Consider the following 19,762-nt stretch of genomic DNA (forward strand, 5'->3'; position numbering starts at 1 on the left):
GTCAGGTCTAAGTTTCAAAATGCCTGCTCTTTGTCCAACGCACTGGTTTTTAAGTGAAAGCAAAAGGCCTTCCTGAGCTGATCACGTGACCAGACACAGAGTCTCCACTGTCATTTCAAAGTGTTGCTTTTGAGGAGGTCAAACCTCTGGCTAGCTTCCTTGAAACTACTTGCTGTCCTATTATTGCATACAAAGTCAAAAAAACAAAAATTCCAGCTATTTGCAAGTCCATTGAAAATCCTTATTTCAGTTTTTAAAACACACCGAAGTCTTAAGATTTTAGTACAAGAGGTTTTATTTTCGTAACGCTCCACAGATGCTTCCAGACATGCTGAGTATTTCCAGCATGTTCTGTCATTTTTCTTTCAGATTTCCAGCGTCTGTAGTATTTTTTGCTTTTGTGTCCGATTTGTCAGTTGCTTATTGTCTTCTGTACTGGAAAACTTATTCATTTCACAAATAATTATACTGTACCTTGTATGTGTGGCTCTGCCCCGTATATAATAATTGTAATGTCTGTACAGAACTATCTATCTGTCCAGTTTGTTCTTGACTTAATTCCTTGTGTCCCATTTTGTTTCTGACCTAATGGTAACTAACAATGATTTGCACCTCTGGTCACTTTTTTTAATATATTTTCAAGATTATTAATTTTATGTCTGTTAAATGTCAGGTTACAGGAGAAGACAGAGGGTAGCAGTGGGAGGGTGCTTTTCTGAATGGAGGGCTGTGACTAGTGGTGTTCCACAGGGATCAGTGCTGGGACCTTTGCTCTTTGTAGTATATATAAATGATTTGGAGGAAAATGTAGCTGGTTTGATAAGTTTGCGGACGACACAAAGGTTGGTGGAGTTGCGGACAGTGATTAGGATTGTCAGAGGATACAGCAGGATATAGATCGGTTGGAGACTTGGGCGGAGAAATGGCAGATGGAGTTTAATCCGGAACAATGTGAGGTAATGCATTTTGGAAGGTCTAATGCAAGTGGGAGGTATACAGTAAATGGCAGAACCCTTAGGAGTATTGACAGGCAGAGAGATCTGGGCGTACTGGTCCACAGGTCACTGAAAGTGGAAACTCAGGTGGATAAGGTAGTCAAGAAGGCATATGGCATGCTTGCCTTCATCGGTCGGGGCATAGAGTATAAAAATGGGCAAGTCATGCTGCAGCTGTACAGAACCTTAGTTAGGCCACGCTTGGAATATTGCGTACAATTCTGGTCGCCACACTACCAGAAGGATGTAGAGGGTACAGAAGAGGTTTACTAGGATGTTGCCTGGGCTGGAGGGCATTAGCTATGAGGAGAGGTTGGAAAAACACGGATTGTTTTCACTGGAACGACGGAGGTGGAGGGGCGCATGATAGAGGTTTACAAAGTTATGAGCGGCATGAACAGGGTGGATAGTCAGAAGCTTTTTTCCCAGGGTGGAAGAGTCAGTTACTAGGGGACATAGGTTTAAGGTGCGAGGGGTAAAGTTTAGAGGAGATGTGCGATGCAAGTTTTTTTACACAGGGTGGTGAGTGCCTTGAAATTGCTGCCGGGGGAGGTGATCGAAGCAAGTACGATAGCAACGGTTAAGAGGCATCTTGACAAATACATGAATAGGATGGGAATAGAGGGATACGGTCCCTGGAAGTGCAGAAGGTTTTAGTTTAGAAAGGCATCAAGATCGGCGCAGGCTTGGAGGGCCGAATGGCCTGTTCCTGTGCTGTACTGTTCTTTGAGGTTCAACAGCTGCTTGAATGCTTATTTTTAATCTACACCTGACTAAACTGGAGCTGCACATGACACAGTGTTACCAACCTTAAGTTATGTGAGGTTTCCTCTTTGGGTTTTGCATTGTTCCATTCTGGAGACTTGACTCTAGTTAAACTTCCATTCCTGCTCCAACACTCCACAGAACAGGCTGCAGATCAGCATAAATGTAGCCTTAAAATGAGCCCCTCCCTATATCTGTAACCTCCTACAACCCTCCCAGGTCTACACTCCTTCAATTCTGGCCTCTTGCACATCCCCCAATTTCCATTGGTAGCTATGCCTTTAGCTACCTAAGCTCTAACATTCCATCTCCAAACCTCTCTGCCCTCTCTCTTTTCCCCCCCCCCCCCCCCCTCCGCTAAGACTCTCCTTAAAACCCACCTCGTTAACCAAAAGTTTGGTTCCCTGCCCTCATGGCTCCTCAGTGGCTCGTTGTCAGATTTTTGTTTGGTAATGCTCCTGTGAAATGTCTTGGGCATTTTTACTATTGCTCAAGATACTATATAAATGGTGGTTGCAATGGATTAGGCAGCATTTATGAATAGGTCACTATTAATTTCTCTCTCTCATATACTGCTCCCATTTACATCTCCATATCAACAATCCTTCTCTTCCTTTCACCCTTGTGTACTAATCAGTGTCTTATTGATCAGAGTACTTTTAATGCGGATCAAAGTCACATTCAGTAATCCTTTTCCTTCATTTTATTTTAATATGAGGAAAATGCTCTGTATTTACAGTCCAGTTGGTTTCCTTGAACATGACTACCATAGAGGAATTGCTGCTGCCGTGTTTGGTGTGCTCTTTTGTTCCCTGTGTGTTGTGGTTCTTGATGACCATCCTTTACCCTTCATCACGGAATCTACACAGGAGACCAAAGGTAAATAGATAAAAATTTGCTTTGAACTTCAAGGTGAGAAACTCCTCCAGAGCGGGGGATAAGCAAACCAGGACTGAAGATCAGTTGCCCCATGACTTTAATGGAACCCTTTGAAAGTAACAACTAGGAAAGACTTCAGTGCCCAAGATAGGAAATGCAATGAAGTAACTTTTTTTTTTGTCTTGGGTCAGTTCTGTTAGAACAAGGATTTTCAGTGACCAAGTGTTAATTTGCCACAACAGATTGTGAATTCCAGTTTGCCAACTGGCTATTTAATGGAGAATAGGGACCTGCACTCCAATATTTTTTTTAAAAAATTATCTTTCATAATTTTAGAAAGAGATTGGCCTGCTAATCAAGCAATTTTACTGTAAAGTTATGCATACAAATCTAGTTTGGTGTAAGGGACACAGGGTATAAACTAAACCTCAACCAACACACTGGACGACTACTGGTGGGTATCCTGGTTGTGGCCTTTTGATAAGATGGCAGCAGTTAATGAACATTGAATACTAAATGTTTGCTGTAAATTGGACTATTACTGTAATTAAACAATGTCAATGTTAAAAGAGTGATCAAAAATTGACATCTTTAGACAGGAAATATTGTAATCAATAATATGTAGAAGAGCTTATGAGTTTAGTCTTATTTAGTACTGTGGTCTAACCAGACTTGCACTCTTTATCCTTTTTTTTTTCCTAAAGAGTACTGGAAGATCACTGCTTTGCTTTACTATCCAGCCCTATACTATCCCCTACTTGCATGTGCAACAGTCAAGAGCAAAGTAGGTTACCTGCTCGGTGGCCTTCTATCCTGGCTGCATTGTGGTGTTCTCATTTGGCAGAAAGTTGAATGTCCTTTATCATCCAAGGTAATTCTGTTTTGCTTATGCAACTGTCTTAAGTTTTAATCAGAGATTTGTTCTAACTCCAATTATTACACAAACAGTATCACTATTGTTGCAGCTTGAAATGATTTGTAGAAACCCAGTACAATGATCCTTTTCTCTTGTTATCTGGGGGGAAAAAAACAGCTCCTTCTGCCCCTGAATGCTGAGAACTGACCAGTAAATCTCTTCCCAATCTGCTTTTGTCTTGATTGCAAAGCAAGCTTTTAATTATTTTTTTCCAAATATTAGCTCTGAATGTAACAAGGGACCATCCATCCCAAGATATGCTCAGACATGCTTTTTATACTCCGAGCCCCTTATTGTTGGGGTTGCCAACTCTCTCTAATCCAGGAGGTTTCATCACCTGACTTCCTACTGCCCGACCCCACTCCCTTGCCATTGGTTACCCAATATGGCCATCCTTGGGCACATCGCCTTCCCAAGCCAATTGAAAGGCAAACAGGCTCTTAATTACCCAATTGGATAATCACTATTTCCAATATTTTAATAACTAATGTACAAAGAAAGTGTGTTTTTAATGTCCCTGTTTTTTTTTCCTGGGGTTTTGCTTATAGCAGTGTCCTGGAGACTTGGCAACTCCTACTTATTGGCCTCGTCAGTTTCTCACTGAAAGATGATCAGTGTTGCTATTTAATCAGTTATAGTTTCAAGTCCTGCTTCACTTCCCACTCAATGGGTGGAATGTTGTGTTTGTCACAAAGCTCGCTATCTAGGTGCCCTTCTTTGATGTTACTGGAACGTGACCAGTCAATGTGATTCAAGGCTGTGGGACTAAACCTCATTGCCCTCCATTTAGTAGTTACTATTATGTCTATGCTGTAGCGATCCAAATTCAGGAGCTGATATCTTTTGATCAGGTCTTTCCTCTGAATTAGCTGTGTTGAAGCCTGAGTCTCCACAAGCGGCCGGGTTATATGTCTGCTGTGGCTCAGAAGTTAACGTTCTCGCTTCTTGACTCAGAAAGTTATGGGCTCACATCCCACTCGAGAGTTGAGCACTAAATCTAGGCTGACACTCCCGGGGCAATACTGAGGGAATGCTACACTGTCAGAGTTCTCATTTTTCAGACCGAGGCTCCATTTGCCCTCTCGGGTGGATGTGAAAGATCCAACAGCATTACTTTTTGAAGAGTAGGGGAGTCTCTCAATTGTCCTGTCCAATATTTATCCCTCAACCAACAGCTAGTTATTTATGTCATTGTTTTTTTGTGGATGCTTGCTGTGTGGAAATTTCTGCATTTCCTGCTTTCCAACAGTGACTAAACTTCCAAAGTCTTTAATTGGTTGTTGTAAAGCACTTTGGACCATCCGGAGGTTGTGAAAGGTGCTATCTAAATGCAAGTCTTTTTCTGGTTGGGAGATGGACGTGGATAACAGAAATGAATGAAAGTTGAGTAGTTCCCTGGAGGGAACACTATCTGAGGATGACGCAAGAGGTTCACGTAATGTTGCAACAAGTATTTAATGTGTTTTTTTTTTTTGTTTGGCTGCCCAGTTGTACAAATACTATTCGCTACTGAGAAGTCTGCCCCAGCTTTTATGCCTGGCGTTTCTAAGTCTCGTTTATCTTGTGTTGCTGGTAAGGAATGGTGAGACTTGGCAAAATCAGCCCTCGCATCAGGTAAGTGTCAAATTTAACCCCGGAGTCCTTCAAGAACCAATTGGATACTAGAGTGTTGGCATCTGTAGATCTTTCTGAATGGGATGAATTAAGATGGCTCAATTATCTTTCTGATTTATAGAGAGCAGTGTCTGAGGCTGCCTGTTTCCATTGCCTGTAGACCACTGATTTTAAATTAGATCTTAACATTTTTACTCTTAAATTGTGATCCCAATTAGAGGAAGTAAATACAAATTAAATCTATTTTCTCCCCATGTGAAATTCATAGAAATTATTTTCCGATGATGGTTGATGAATAATAGCCTTAAGTGATATGAATTCTGAGTGTTTTGTTTATTTTACAAAGGAGCTGCATGATAAATGGGATTGATGGTGTTTGGTTCAGTGTTGGAGGGGATAATTATTTTAAACTAAAGTGCATTACCTGGAGGAAGTTTGCAGATTTGGCTGCTTAAGAGTTTGAGCTTTGTTCAGATTGCATTCTCTTGGGAGATTTTTTTGGAAGCGTGTTAAGAGATGGCGAGAATGCAGATTGTATCTGCTAATATTGGTGCGAATGGGCCAAGTGACTTTTCCAGTTTAACACTTGATGGTAAACCCATGTGGGACATGAGTCAAAGTGACGATCTCCACTCCAAGAGACCAGGATGAGCTTGTGAGCATTCAAAACCTCTGCAAGTATAGTTTGTGTATTCTGTCCTTGATTTCTATGGCTTTTGATGATGGATATCTGGTTAATCCTGGTCTGCTTTAGGTGGCAATCTGATTTCTGTAACAACTCATTTAATCTCTGCGCTCCTCATGATAACAATGGGTGAAGTTCATTTTGTCTGCTGTCTGTTAGTAAACCACTGGCTCAATGAAGATTTCCACGTGTACTTAAACAGCTGAAAGTGGATTCATTGTATCCCTTGTTTGAACTCCTTTTAAAAACAAGATGTTTGATAACCAGACTTAATGGACAAACTAAATAGGCTGCATTTCTTTGGCCTGCGCTGGTCCTGTCAGCAGGATCTTTTTCCCTTTTTTACTTGTGTCTTCTATTCCTGAAGACTTGCATTGATGTACTCTTGTGTTGTAGTAATCTAGTTTACTGTATAACACAACCCTTTTTTTAAAAAAAACAAAACACTTTTGTTGTAAACTCATAGGTGCCTTCTATCCATTAGAATTGCACTTTCCGATGTTTGGGTGTTGAAGTAAGGACACGTGGATAATTTGGATAGAAATTGTACGAGGAAAAGGTTCTAAGCTTCATTGATACCTATATATTAACGGTCGTCCATTTCTGAGATTCCCAATGGTTCGGAATTGGTTTGTGTTGTATTAAATCCAAGTTTATTTTTCCAAAACACTTGATTTGTCATTTTTGTTTACCTGGCAAGGTCAGGGTCAGTTTACATCCCTGATTCATTCTGAAGAGTCTCTCCTGCTGTAAACAAATGATGCTTGTGTGTTCATCACCAATGAGGGATATTGGCGATTGAAACACTTGTTTCATTCTGGCCACCCAGGTCAGGTATAGTATTGTTGGATGTGGAGATACCCTATTGATTTTTTTTTATATGGAAAGCAATTGTCTATAAAACCCAGGGCTCTCACTTTTTTTTTTAATGTTTCAGGATATACTTGCAACAGCAAACTGAACACATACATACAACAGATGGCACTCATTGCCTTATTTTAGTTCACAGTTTTGCCCATTGGGCAATTGAATTCAAGACAACTCTCAAAGTAAATTAAGTTTCAAAGGCCCTCTACTCCACACCAACCTCTGAAGCTCACCTGCTAATGCCCTAATGTGGCATTTTTAGCATTTGCTGCTAGCCCATAATTTACCCCAAGTGACATTACCAGTAGGTGCCAAATTTTCAGACTTGTATCTCCAGCAGTCTGAGCGGGATTGAGTCTGGTCTGCAAGGTGGGGGAATATTAAGTAGGTTTGACCAGGTAACTGGTTTGAAGGCTAGGTCCCAGAGCTAAAATGTAGTTCCATTTGGTCCACTTTCCTCCATCACATCCATTGCAGAAAGTGGCCCAAATGTACACAATGCAAAGAATGGTCTATTAAGACAAAGAAACAAGAAGTCTGAATTCCATAATGACTACATTTAGTCAGAAAACCAGCTTACCGGGTGCTGGTTACAAGCTGGGATCTCATTCTTGAAGTTTTTTTTTACCAGCAGCTATATTTTAATAAGTCAGCCTAGTGAGGGTCTGTGAACCGTGAGACCTATCTGCCCATACTTCCTGTTTTTAATTGATTTACCCCATGCCTCACTCCAGTATAAGAAAACAACTGGCAGTTCCGCTGCCTGCTCACGTCACAGTTAAAGGTACAGCAAATCCGCCAGTGTGACTGGGGTTCAGATTCACCCAACATCAAGTGCTGATTGATCCATTGCGAGTGTTGGGGATGTGCTGCCGCTGAAACTGTGTGGTTATCCCTCACCAAAACTCTGGTTTCTTCCTCAGTGTCCGGTTGATAAATATTACACGGATTACCTAAAGATTTTACTAAGAAAGAAACCATCCAGAAACAGGTTAGCAAATTACTTTTCTGTATGTCTGACTTTTGACTGGCTCCAGTTTCACTAGACCCTTGCCCCAGTCGCATCTAGTCCAATTGGCTAATGTCAGCTGACTGCTCGACTGCGGGTGTCTTCACCGCTGGTCCTATCCCCACCTGCATTCACTTTCCTGCAAGGGTCACTCACCAGCAAATGGCAGTAAAAACACCTGGCCTTTCTCTCCTTTCAGGCCAGGGAGCACTGAAGCTAATTACAACATCCTGGCCACCACCTTGGCTGGGATCAGCTGACTCAAACTGGGCGTTGACCCTCTGACCTATTATGGGAACCTGTGTTTTAATAACAATTCAGATGTAATGGTGTTTTGGGACTTAAGAAATAAACCGAGAGCTTTGTTTAATTCTCTGCCCCCGTCCCCGCTTTAGTGCCAGCACAGATAAGCCAAGCCTGTCATCCAGGATAGAGACCTTGATCCGATCGTACATCTATGTGCCAGTAGAAGGTAAGCCCTCTTAAAGCTGGAGTTGGTGTATTCAAACCATTTCACAAACTATCTGGATTAGACTGCTCCATCTCTGCTTCTATAAGAACACAGATGACTGAACATGTTTTTCTTCAATGGCCTCTCCTTCGTCTCCTAGAATCATACAGCAAAGCAGGAGGCCATTGTGCCTGTGCTAGCTCCTTTGCAAGAGCTATCCAATTAGTCACATAGCTTGGGAAATTTTTCCTTTTACCCTTTTTTAAAAGTTCCTGTTGAATCTGCTTCCGGGGCCCTTCCGGGCACGGCATTCCAGATCATAACAAACTGCTGTGTTAATTTCAAAGAAATCATCTCCTCTTCTCTCTGCTTCTTTTGTCAATTATCTTAAATTTGTGTCCTTTAGTTACTAACCCTCCATCCAGTGGAATTAGTTTCTCATTTATTTAATCAAACCCCTTCATAACTTTGAACACCTAATTACAACTTGCCCGGGAGAGCTATTGGTTTTACAAAGTAGTCTTCCCCTTTGAAGGAGGGGATGGGGGAGAACTCTGGACACCAAGATTCTTTTGCTAGAAGTCTAGACTAGCTGACCTGTATTGGTTTTAAAACCTAGAGATTTACAGTCCTAGGGGTGTCCTAATTTTCTGCCGGGGAATCATACTTCCTGATTCCCCAAGGCCTGTCCACCATCTACAAGGCACAAATCAGGAGTGTGATGGAATACTCTCTACTTGCCTGGATGGGTGCAGCTGCAACAACACAAGAAGCTCCACACCATCCAGGACAAAGCAGCCCGCTTGATTGGCACACCATCCTCAAACATTCACTCACTCCCTCCACCACCAATGCACAGTGGCAGCAGTGTGTACCATCTACAAGATGCACTGCAGCAACGCACCAAGGCTCCTTCGACGGCACCTTCCAAACCAGTGACCTCTACCACCTCGCAGGACAAGGGCAGCAAATACATGGGAACACCACCACCTGCAAGTTCCCCTCCAAGTCACGCACCATCCTGACTTGGAACTATATCGCCGTTCCTTCACTGTCGCTGGGTCAAGATCCTGGAACTCCCTTCCCAACAGCAGTGTTTGGTTTACCTACACCCCAAGGACTGCAACGGTTCAAGAAGGCAGCTCACCATCACCTTCTCATGGGCAATTAGGGATGGACAATAAATGCTAGCCTGGCCAGCGAAGCCCACATCCCAGAAATGAATAAAACACAAATCTGAGGTGTTATGTGAAATCTTGGCTATCTCTCATTTGGCCCTGTAATTCTGACTGATTCCCAGCTTTTTTTTTTGTGTGTGTTTCTCTGTGTCAGTAATATTGAGTCGTTTTCCCCAGCAGTAGCACCATCTAGCTCAAGGTCACTGGCCCTGACCATTTAGAAACTCTCAAGCAAAGAGCTTACACAAGTAATGATATTTTCATACTTGATATTTGAATACCCCTGAATTAGTGGAAGCAAACTTAGGTGCTCAGTCTTTGTTATTTTTTTTTTTTGTTGAAACCATCAACTTATTTTTTATGCAGGATTCAGAATTCCAACAAAACTCGTTGTGTCGATGACTGTGGCAATTATTTCTATCTACCAGGTAACTATTGATTCAAAAGTGGATCTTGAATCTACATCACCAACTTCATATTCATCTGTCATAATCTGATATCTTTCTGCTGTGTATTCAGAAATGACTGATATTTCAACTAGCTGAAATCCAAGTCTGGTCCCTATGCTTAATTTCAAGGCCATGAGGTAATATTCAGTGTTGGTAGAGCCTTTCCTGCCATCCTAAGGAAAATATGAGGCATTTATGTGAACAACCTATTTTATGCTTGACTTTTGAGTACAGGAAAAGGACAATTTATGAGTGTTTGTTTGTGCCATGTATGGTTTGGAAAAACTCTTCCCTTTGTGAAAAAGAAACTGTCATTTATTAATTGTTTGTTTGTTTGTGTACGCATCTCACCAAACCTGACATGGAGACCATCACATTAGACCTTTTAAACAATTAAGTGCTGCAATGGGAAGATGGTACAGTTGGTATTGTGGCAGGATGAGATCAATGGACAAAAGAGCCTCATCATTTGAACCCATGACAGGGTTGCAAGAATTTGGGATTGTTGGAGGGTATGAACTTGCATGACACCAGTGATTTGAGCACAAAAATCCAGGCTGTATTGTCTCCGATGAAATGGTGAATCCTTTCCTCTCCGATGGACGTTCAAGATCCCCATGGCCTTTAAGCATGGGAGCTTTCCCTGCTGTCCTACCAATATTCATCATTAAAACAGATTATCTGGTCATTATCACATTGCTGTTTGTGGGAGCTTGCTGTGCAAAAGAAATTGGCTGCCGCATTTTCTACACTGCAACAGTGACGACACTGAGAAGCACCGTATAAATACAAGTTGTTAAATGTAGCCATGTACGTCCATTCCTGGGAATGTACATTGGGTCAGTCACTATGTGAAAGATTAAGGTTGTGGCTTGTTCAAATATTACATCTCAACCGGTAACTTTAACCTGTGATGTCTTTTTTTTTTAAACTACTTGTTTGATCTATTCCATTTCTTGCTTCAGATTTCCAGGTTTTTATTTTTGTTTTGACCTAATTTTAAATACTCCTGCCGGTGTTTTTCCCCCTACAGTTTGCCCTTTTGCTTGTAGTGGATGTTGTCCCCACTCTACAGAAGATGCGGGCTGGACTCCGAGAGGAGATATCCTACATACTTGAAGGATTTGGCATCAATCTTTCAGAAAATAGGAATGAAGTTCTCAATATTGTCAAATATTACTTTTGGATTTTGGAAGGTACCAGCTTGACTGCTATTCAGTTTGGTTTCTTTTCATATATTTAAAAAAAAGGACGACCAATCTCCCTCCACCACCAGTAAAATTTGTTGGAGTCTTGCTGCAGCTAGGAAAGGTGCGAGTTCCTAATAATCTGGCATCAATGGATAGAAAATATTATCTTATTATGATGAATATTCAGATCACTGCTCTTTAGACTGGCTTGCTCTAGTCTGGATCCAATTGATTGCTTAATTCTAACACAATGAGGTGGAGGGCAGTGTCCGAATTCTCAATCCTCTATATACAGAAAAAAAAAAGCTTGACCTGTCCAGAAGTTAAATTGACTGAGCTATATTCTTCAGAAGGTTTCTAAAAACTGATTTCATGGATGGTAGATTTGAGTGTTTAGCTCTGAGGGGGTTTCTTAATTGTTCCAAGACCACCAGCATGCCAGTTTGTCTTTTTTATTATTTGGACTTCCTTGTTTGTTCCTTCACAGCTTGGACAATGGACCAAATATAATGCCAAGCAGTTTTTGTGTGTTGGGAGGGGTGTGGAGAGGTGGGAAGTTTATCTCCTGAGTTTGGGCGGCACAGTGGCGCAGTGGTTAGCACCGCAGCCTCACAGCTCCAGGGACCCGGGTTCGATTCCGGGTATTGTCTGTGTGGAGTTTGCAAGTTCTCCCTGTGTCTGCGTGGGTTTTCTCCGGGTGCTCCGGTTTCCTCCCACAAGCCAAAAGACTTGCAGGTTGATAGGTAAATTGGCCATTATAAATTGTCACTAGTATAGGTAGGTGGTAGGGAAATATAGGGACAGGTGGGGATGTTTGTTGGGAATATGGGATTAGTGTAGGATTAGTATTAAAAAAAAAATGGGTGGTTGATGTTCGGCACAGACTCGGTGGGCCGAAGGGCCTGTTTCAGTGCTGTATATCTAATCTAATCATCTAATCTAATCTAAATTGCAATCCATGTGCCTCTCTTGACACTTAGGATTTTGGCAAGTGCAGATTGAAGAGGCAGATTCATCGAGGCATTCAAAAGGGAATTCGACTCCTTATCTGAAAAGAAAGAATGTGCAGGGTTGCTGGGGGATGGCATTAGGAGAATCTCTCATTCAGAGAGCCAGTGCCGACATGATGGGGCTGAATGGCCTCCTTCCGCACTGTAAAGGTTGTTTTGTGTAATATCAGAATGGTGCAATGGAAAATAATTAATTTCTTTTTTCCCCAACAGTCTGTTATGTGTCTGCAGTTGGTGTGTCCTGTTTCCTCACTCTTTCTACATTAATGAGGTCAATGGTTTTACACAGGTAACTTCAAAAATAAGACTTCAGATTCTGTCACCCCACCTGGTGATGCAGGTTTTCTGGCTGTTTTGTAATCGGTGAGCAGGAAATCTGCCTGATTTTGTTTTAATAAGCCTTTTTTACTGTAAGATTTTATGTGCAGCAGACTGGTGCTGATTACTAATATTTCAATTTACTTTTTAAATAAGACAAGACATGTGCCGAACATTCTTGAGGTTCCAGTAGAGATCCCCTCCACGCTCCCCTCATCACACCCCCCCCCCCCCCCACCCCCCCAAACCACCATCCCTCCTAATTGCGGATCCGTTTTATTTTATATTTCCTATTGATCTGCATCTAGTTCATGGGCTTTTTATCATATAATGGTTTTGGAATTTTATATTTTTAACACAACTTGTAATATTTTACTAGTTAAAGGTGTTCTAGAAGTGGTTGGACAATGATGAGCCTATTGTATTTTTTTTGTTATTGAGTATCTCTGTATATTGGTAGTTGAACACTATTCAGCCTAACTTCCTGCTCACTTGACCTTTGCCCTGGTACAGGGACAACCTGCAGGCTCTGCATAGAGGAGACACACAAAAAGTCTTCAACCGGAAGAGGCACATCAGACCCTCGCGCTCTGCCATTGTCTGCTGGATGAGCTTCACCAGTTACCAGGCTGCGTACATCTGTTTAGGTAACTAGTGATGGACCACTTTAATACTGGTTTTTGATTTCTGGTTCTGTGTTTGCTAGTGGAATATGTTTGCCTGTAGAGGTTCTGGGTGGGAGACGAGCGCAACGATAGAATGGATACATTTTTATAATCCCGTAGTGTCACTCGGTAAATTGTCGTCATCTTTTCAGGAGGTGGGAGTCCACTGAAGGTTTGCAATTTCCCTCCTCCTTCAGATATAAATTTTACATAGAATTTTACAGCACAGACCATTCGGCCCAACTGGTCTATGCTGGCATTTTATGCTCCACATGAGCCTCCTCCCAACCCTACTACTTCGAGCCCTATTAACATATCCTTCTGTTCCCTTTTCCCTCATGTTCTTGCCTAGCTTCCCCATAAATGCATTACTTTTTCTATATATGAATTATTTGGAGGATTCCGATCATTTTGAGACCTGTTTTGTCGCAAGACTTTAAATGAGCCAGTTTTTAAAATCTCTTTTTGGCCATGAAATTGTGTAGTGCACAGATTAGCTTTTATGTGTTTAACTCATTAGTGTATAATTTCTTTGTCTGCTATTATAGCAAAGGGTTTTAAAATGATCCCTGTTACAATAGCAGTGATAGGAATTATACATTGTTTGCACTGGGTAACTTCAAGACTAATTTGAAGTACTTAAAATGATTCTGGAGTCAAGACAATTGGCCATGTAGTAGGTAGCCTCTCAGTACATTGTGGATGCTCTTCGATATTATGGCTGGGACTGAACTTGCTATCAAATATTGCCACCTCATTCTTGTGAATCTCCCATTTAGGCCTCTTCATTCAGCAGCTGGTATTCTTCATATGTTTCCTACTATTTGCCTTTCTTGTTGTCGTCCCCATTCTCTACGGACGGAATCTGCTTATCTTCAGGATCCTGAAGAACATGTGGTGAGTGTAATGAGCAGAAACTTTCCAATTTCTTGCCGCTCAAAGGAGTAAGTCGTGAAGCAACGCTCCTGTTTTTTTTTAAACTGCCCCTAGTATAGGTAGGTGGTAGGGAAATATAGGGACAGGTGGGGATGTGGTAGGAATATGGGATTAGTGTAGGATTAGTATAAATGGGTGGTTGGTGGTCGGCACAGGCTCGGTGGGCCGAAGGGCCTGTTTCAGTGCTGTATCTCGAAACTAAACTAAACTCGGCTCTAGTATCTGGGCTTTGCTCCTGATTTTGTCGCTGGCAAAACGCCTTTTTTATTCTCTGGGGGTCCTGTTGACCCTTTTTCTCTGTAGGGTATCAACTGACGTGACAGACAAAGATACACTGAAAGCAAAGTCTCGCATAACTTCACTTGACCAACCTTTCAGGGCCCACCGTCCCTTCTCTCCACTCAAAAGGTGAAGGTCGCTGAGAGTGTAGGACATGCTCATGAACTTCCTCAGCTGGTAATTGGAGTACTGGATACAAATTTCACTTAGTTACCCATCTTATGCCCGAGTGCTGTGTTCATTTTCCTGTTTTTTAAAGGAGAAATTCCATGATCCAATCCACACTGATTGCCGAAGGAGAGAGACACCAATGGACAAAAATCCTGAGCTGTGGGCTTGCAATTTCCAAACCTGTACTTCCTCTTGATACAAATCCTGGCTGGAAGGACTGAATCACTGAATTGTCCCTCTGCTTTTTTACGACCTTTTGTAGGAACAAGCCATTCAGCCCTTGAGCCAGCTCCACCATTCAGTTAGATCATGGCTGATCTCCAGCTGCCAGCCTTCATTCCGTAACCCTTGATACCCTTGCCGAATAAACCTATCAATCTCCATTTAAAAAATTTTCAATTGACTCCCTCGCCCTCAACAGCTTTCTGGGGGAGAGAGTTCCAGATTTCCACTAGCCTTTTGTGTGGAGAATTGCTTCCTATCATCACACCTGAATGGCCTGGCTCTTATTTTAAGGTTATGCCCCCTTGTTCTGGAGATTCTTCCCCCACACCCCCCCCCCCCCCACCCAAGAGGAAATGGTTTCTCTCCATCTGTATTAACTTCTTTAGTCATCTTAAACAGCTCCCGTTAGATCATCTGTTAATCTTCTATACTCTATGCAACCTGCCCCCATAATTTAACCCTTCTAGTAGACTGGAGCCTGAGTAAATCTCCCAACAGATGCTGCAAATCAACCCCCGAGCCTTCAAAAGAAGTGCCTTCTCCGGAGCGGACACTGCATTTGCTCCTAATGCTCAGTCTTTCTGAGCAACCAAGCTCTAAATTTTGCACCAAAATGTAGGAAGTTTAAAAACGGAGTCCTTTTTAAATTGAAGCTGCCCAAACACAGCAACCAAGGCAGATAAGACTTTAGAACATAGAACATTACAGCGCAGTACAGGCCCTTCGGCCCTCGATGTTGCGCCGATCTGTGAAACCATCTGACCTACACTATTCCATTTTCATCCATATGTCCATCCAATGACCACTTAAATGCCCTTAAAGTTGGCGAGTCTACTACTGTTGCAGGCAGGGCTTTCCACGCCCCTACTACTCTCTGTGTAAAGAAACTACCTCTGACATCTGTCCTATATCTATCACCCCTCAACTTAAAGCTATGTCCCCTCGTGTTTGCCATCACCATCCGAGGAAAAAGGCTCTCACTATCCACCCTGTCCAGCCCTCTGATTATCTTATATGTCTCTATTAAGTCACCTCTTCTCCTCCTTCTCTCTAACGAAAACAACCTCAAGTCCCTCAGCCTTTCCTCGTAAGACCTTCCCTCCATACCAGGCAACATCCTAGTAAATCTCCTCTGCACCTTTTCCAAAGCTTCCACATCCTTCCTATAATGCGGTGACCAGAACTGCACGCAATACTCCAGGTGCGGCCGCACTAGAGTTCTGTACAGCTGCAGCATGACCTCGTGGCTCCTAAGCTCGATCCCCCTACTTTTATTCCATCTTCCCACTATTCTGGAGGAGAAACAGTTAAATACTAATTCTAGGCAACGTCTTCTCTTGAAATCCAGTTCTGAATGTACATTTTTATTAGTGTATAAGTTGGCCTTTTGTCAATTCCATAAAGCCCCGACTGAACTTGTCCCCAGGTCTGGGTTCATTTGATTCATTTTTGGATGGATCTTTGTAATAAGGGTGATTTTGTATGTATAATAATCTCTCAGGATTTTCAATTGTTTTTTTATTTTCTCTCTCTCTCTCTCTCTCTCAAAGGCCTTTCTGGTTAACATTGATTCTGGTCATGTTGATTCAACACTTGCTAGCTCGATTGCTGTTCCTCCAGAAGGATGGGAAACACTTGAGCATCACTAATAGGTACAGGAAGTTTTGATCAATTGTGGAAGTATTCTATAAATTCCTGGGCTTTGAGGTTTTTTTAAACTTTTTTAGTTGATTGGTACTGTATTAATGGCATTTGTTATCTGTGGCTCAGTGGGTAGCCTCTGAGCCACAAAGTTGGGAGTTTGTCCCACTCTGGAGACTTTAGCACAAAATCTAGGCTGGCACTCCCAGTGTAGTGTAGTGCAGTGCTCTCTCAGTACTATCAGAGGTGCTGGCTTTGGATGAAACTTTAAGCTGTTTGCCATGCTGGATGAATGTAAAAGATCCCATGGCACTATTTGAATAAGACTGGGGTTGTTCTACCTGGTGTCCTGGCCAATATTTATCCCTCCATTGACATCACAGAAACAGATTGCACGGTCATTATCACGTTGCTGTTTGTGGGATCTTGCTGTGCTTCCAATATTACAATGACTGCACTTTTTGAAAGTGCTTCATTTGGCTGTAAAAGCTTTTTGGGATGTCCTGAGGTTAAGTAAAGCGCCACATAAATGCAAGTTCCTTTTTTTTTATTTTTAGTCTGTCCGTTATCTACTCCCCGAGGTAGCGTTGAGAATTGCTCTGGATTTGAGCATTATCACACAAGAGGGAAACCTGTAAACTAGATGCCCTTCTCCCGTGCTTAACATGTTTCCTGTTTCCCTCTCTCCTCTCCCAGCTGACAGGAATATGTTGCAAAATGTCGAAACAACATAGGTTCTCGGAGTTATCTGGAATGCAAGAGGGCGGTGGAATCCGATTCAATAGTAATTTTCAAAGAGCAATTGGATAAATATTTGAATAGGAAAAAATCTGCAGGGTTTTGCTATCAGCAAGAAGTGGCTGATCGAGCTATACAATTAATTCCTTCAAAGAGACAGTGCAGGCACAATTGGCCAAATAAATCCTTCGATTCTGTAGGATTCAAATATATTAATTGGCCCTGAAGTGCTGGGAATTTGAGGAGGGGAAGAAAATTGTTGTTGGTAAATTTAAAATTCGAATGGCCCCATTTTACAAATAAAGACGGATTTTGCTCAGCTGTCACAATAGAGTCATGGAGTCATACAGCATAGAAACAGGCCCTTCGGCCCACTGCGTCCATGCCGACCATAATGCCTATCTATACTAATCCCACCTGCCTGCATTAATTCCATATCCCTCTATGCCTTGCTCATTCAAGTACCTGTCCAGATGCCTCGTAAATCTATGCCCTCTAGTTTCAGTCACCCCTACCATTGGAAACAGACTCTGGCTATCTACCCTATCAATGCCTCTCATAATTTTATATACCTATATAATAATGTTTGTGGGAGCTTTCTGTGTGCAAATTGACTGCCGTGTTTCCCACACTATGACAGTGACTACACTTTGATAAAAGTACTTAACCTGCTGTAAAGTGATTTGAGATGTAAGGTATGGTTGAGAAAGAGGAAGATTCTTAAATCAAACGTCCCTCAAACACTGCAATATTGCACCCCACAAACTTTTTTTTTAATGCAGATCCCAATCTCTTTCTCCCCCCCCACCACCCCGATCTTTAACAACCTTAACCGCCATTTTCCCCCCACTCCCACCAGTGTTACGCCTCGGAATTCCAAATGGCCGCCAGGACAGGGTAGGTTAATTTTGCATTTATTTTACTTCATTTTAATATTTAAATGAAGGCCCTGCTGTTGAGCGGCGGGGGATGCTGCACTGAGGCCCTGCTGCCGGTTAAAACTTGGTGGGGCCTTCTCTGCGTCGGAGGTTGTGGCGGGGCTCTCCTGGAAGAATTTTCCCGGCCCCCTCTTTTTCCACCCCCCCCCCCCCCCGCCCCCACCCCCACCACGAGGGCTCAAAGTTCAGCCCAACATGTTCAATACTAAATCCCTCTGGAGTGTTTTATTAATGCTGTTTTTTTTTCTTATGAACATAGGAGTTTAATGTGAGTGTGTGCTCTGTACTTGAATAGGGAGTGCACTAGTTGGAAAATGCAATCCCCACTGTGTGCGTTTTCCTCCACCCCAGGATAACTGACTAGAAATGTCTATTTTATGTGGTGGCGTACTTTCTCCATTGTCCAGAATAGTTTAATTGGGATGTCCTGGCAGTGGATGGCACTGCTTGGAGGGGATGAGGAATAAAAGGAAGACGAGACTTGAATGCCCGTTAACTTGACTGGTTGCACTCTACAATCCTGCTCCAAGTTGAATTGAGCCCTTTCAACACATTATAGCTTGAGGTGTGTGAAAGCTGACTCCCCGGGCTCGGAGATCTTTCCAAAGCCAGTTACTCTGATCCAACCCAGGCAGCACTTGCAATGTATGCGTTTCTTTCTGTACTCTCTGCACCCTCCCAACAATGGCTATGAAACCCCAGGAGCCAGCTCATGACTGGTACTCAACTTTTTACATCTTTCATCAATACGCTGCAGGCATCGTTCTAGATCGTTCTAAATGCTGACCCAACATTTTCATTCATGAATATCCAGTCTGCCTGTATTTAAAAAGCTGGGAAAGAAATTCAGTACCTAGAGAGATGGTGTGTGCGCAATGTATCTGAGTGTGTTAACTTCCTCTTCCCCTGTAGACGAAGCCTGTACATCTTCACGTATCTGTTTTTCACCTTCAATGTCCTGGTCGGGGTGATTGCTGGTGTGTGGAGAGTGGTTTTTACAGCTCTGTACAACATTGTTCATTTTAGTCGATTGGACCTTGGCCTTATAAATCGTGGGGTGGAGTTTTTTGACCCAGGTAACTCTCTCAAGCTGTTTTCATGTTGTCTAGCGTCATTCTTTAGTTCAACCTGCATCAGTAACTCTCTAATGTACTGTGGGCCTGTAAATGTGTTTATTTTTAAAGCTGTACACAAAGGCTTGTGATTTTGCATAGAACAAAACTGGTCTTGGAAGTGTTTTTGAGCTTGCAAACATTTGGCCAAATATTCTTGCCAAATTCCTGATGCAACAGAGACCAAGCTGTAAAAACTTTATCATTCCAAACTTCTTGTGTTTTATTTTCTGTCTCCATTACTTTTGAACACCAAATAATGATATAAATGAGACTGTGGTGCTACTGTTTTCAAGTTATCACTCTGTTCTCTTGGAAAAGATTTGTATTTCTTTTGCAAAATGTTGGTGATCTATCACTGCAATTATCCTGGAACTCGGTGGGAAAACAACGTAGCATCTCTCAACTCCTTTTGCCTGTCCTACAGAGAATTCCCTGGGCTCCAACCAACTTTACTCCTCCGCTTCCGAACGGCACATTTTTGCAATTTAACAAATAATTCAAGATCAAAGTAATCAGAACAGAATTCATGACTTTATAATGGGGACTGAATAATGTCTGTGCATCCTGACCCATATAGCCTGCCCGTTTAACTCTACTACTCTGAAGAATGAAGTCCATGTGCAACACCACAGCTAATGTTTCAGAAATGAATTCTGATTTCTCCCGGTTTCTGAAGGTACTGGCTGTTGTGTGGTTCTACAGGTGCTGACCATTGCTGCCCTTGTCCA

General features: G+C 42.3%; 1 protein-coding gene across 4 annotated transcripts in view; it reads left to right on the forward strand.

The window, feature by feature from the left end:
* Positions 1-19,762, forward strand: part of stra6 (signaling receptor and transporter of retinol STRA6) — a 43,356-nt gene that overhangs the window by 19,477 nt on the left and 4,117 nt on the right. For 3 of the 4 annotated variants that reach the window (XM_068015491.1, XM_068015490.1, XM_068015493.1), the window contains exons 5-16: positions 2,500-2,639; positions 3,344-3,510; positions 5,044-5,169; positions 7,645-7,712; positions 8,126-8,202; positions 9,726-9,787; positions 10,842-11,004; positions 12,222-12,297; positions 12,840-12,973; positions 13,771-13,888; positions 16,153-16,254; positions 18,832-18,995. In XM_068015491.1, coding sequence (XP_067871592.1) covers positions 2,500-2,639; positions 3,344-3,510; positions 5,044-5,169; positions 7,645-7,712; positions 8,126-8,202; positions 9,726-9,787; positions 10,842-11,004; positions 12,222-12,297; positions 12,840-12,973; positions 13,771-13,888; positions 16,153-16,254; positions 18,832-18,995 — 1,397 coding nt within the window. The remainder of the gene's footprint in view (positions 1-2,499; positions 2,640-3,343; positions 3,511-5,043; positions 5,170-7,644; positions 7,713-8,125; positions 8,203-9,725; positions 9,788-10,841; positions 11,005-12,221; positions 12,298-12,839; positions 12,974-13,770; positions 13,889-16,152; positions 16,255-18,831; positions 18,996-19,762) is intronic. The other variant, XM_068015494.1, reaches the window with a different exon arrangement.

Source organism: Heterodontus francisci, chromosome 35, assembly GCF_036365525.1.
Source record: "Heterodontus francisci isolate sHetFra1 chromosome 35, sHetFra1.hap1, whole genome shotgun sequence".
NCBI lineage: Eukaryota > Metazoa > Chordata > Chondrichthyes > Heterodontiformes > Heterodontidae > Heterodontus > Heterodontus francisci.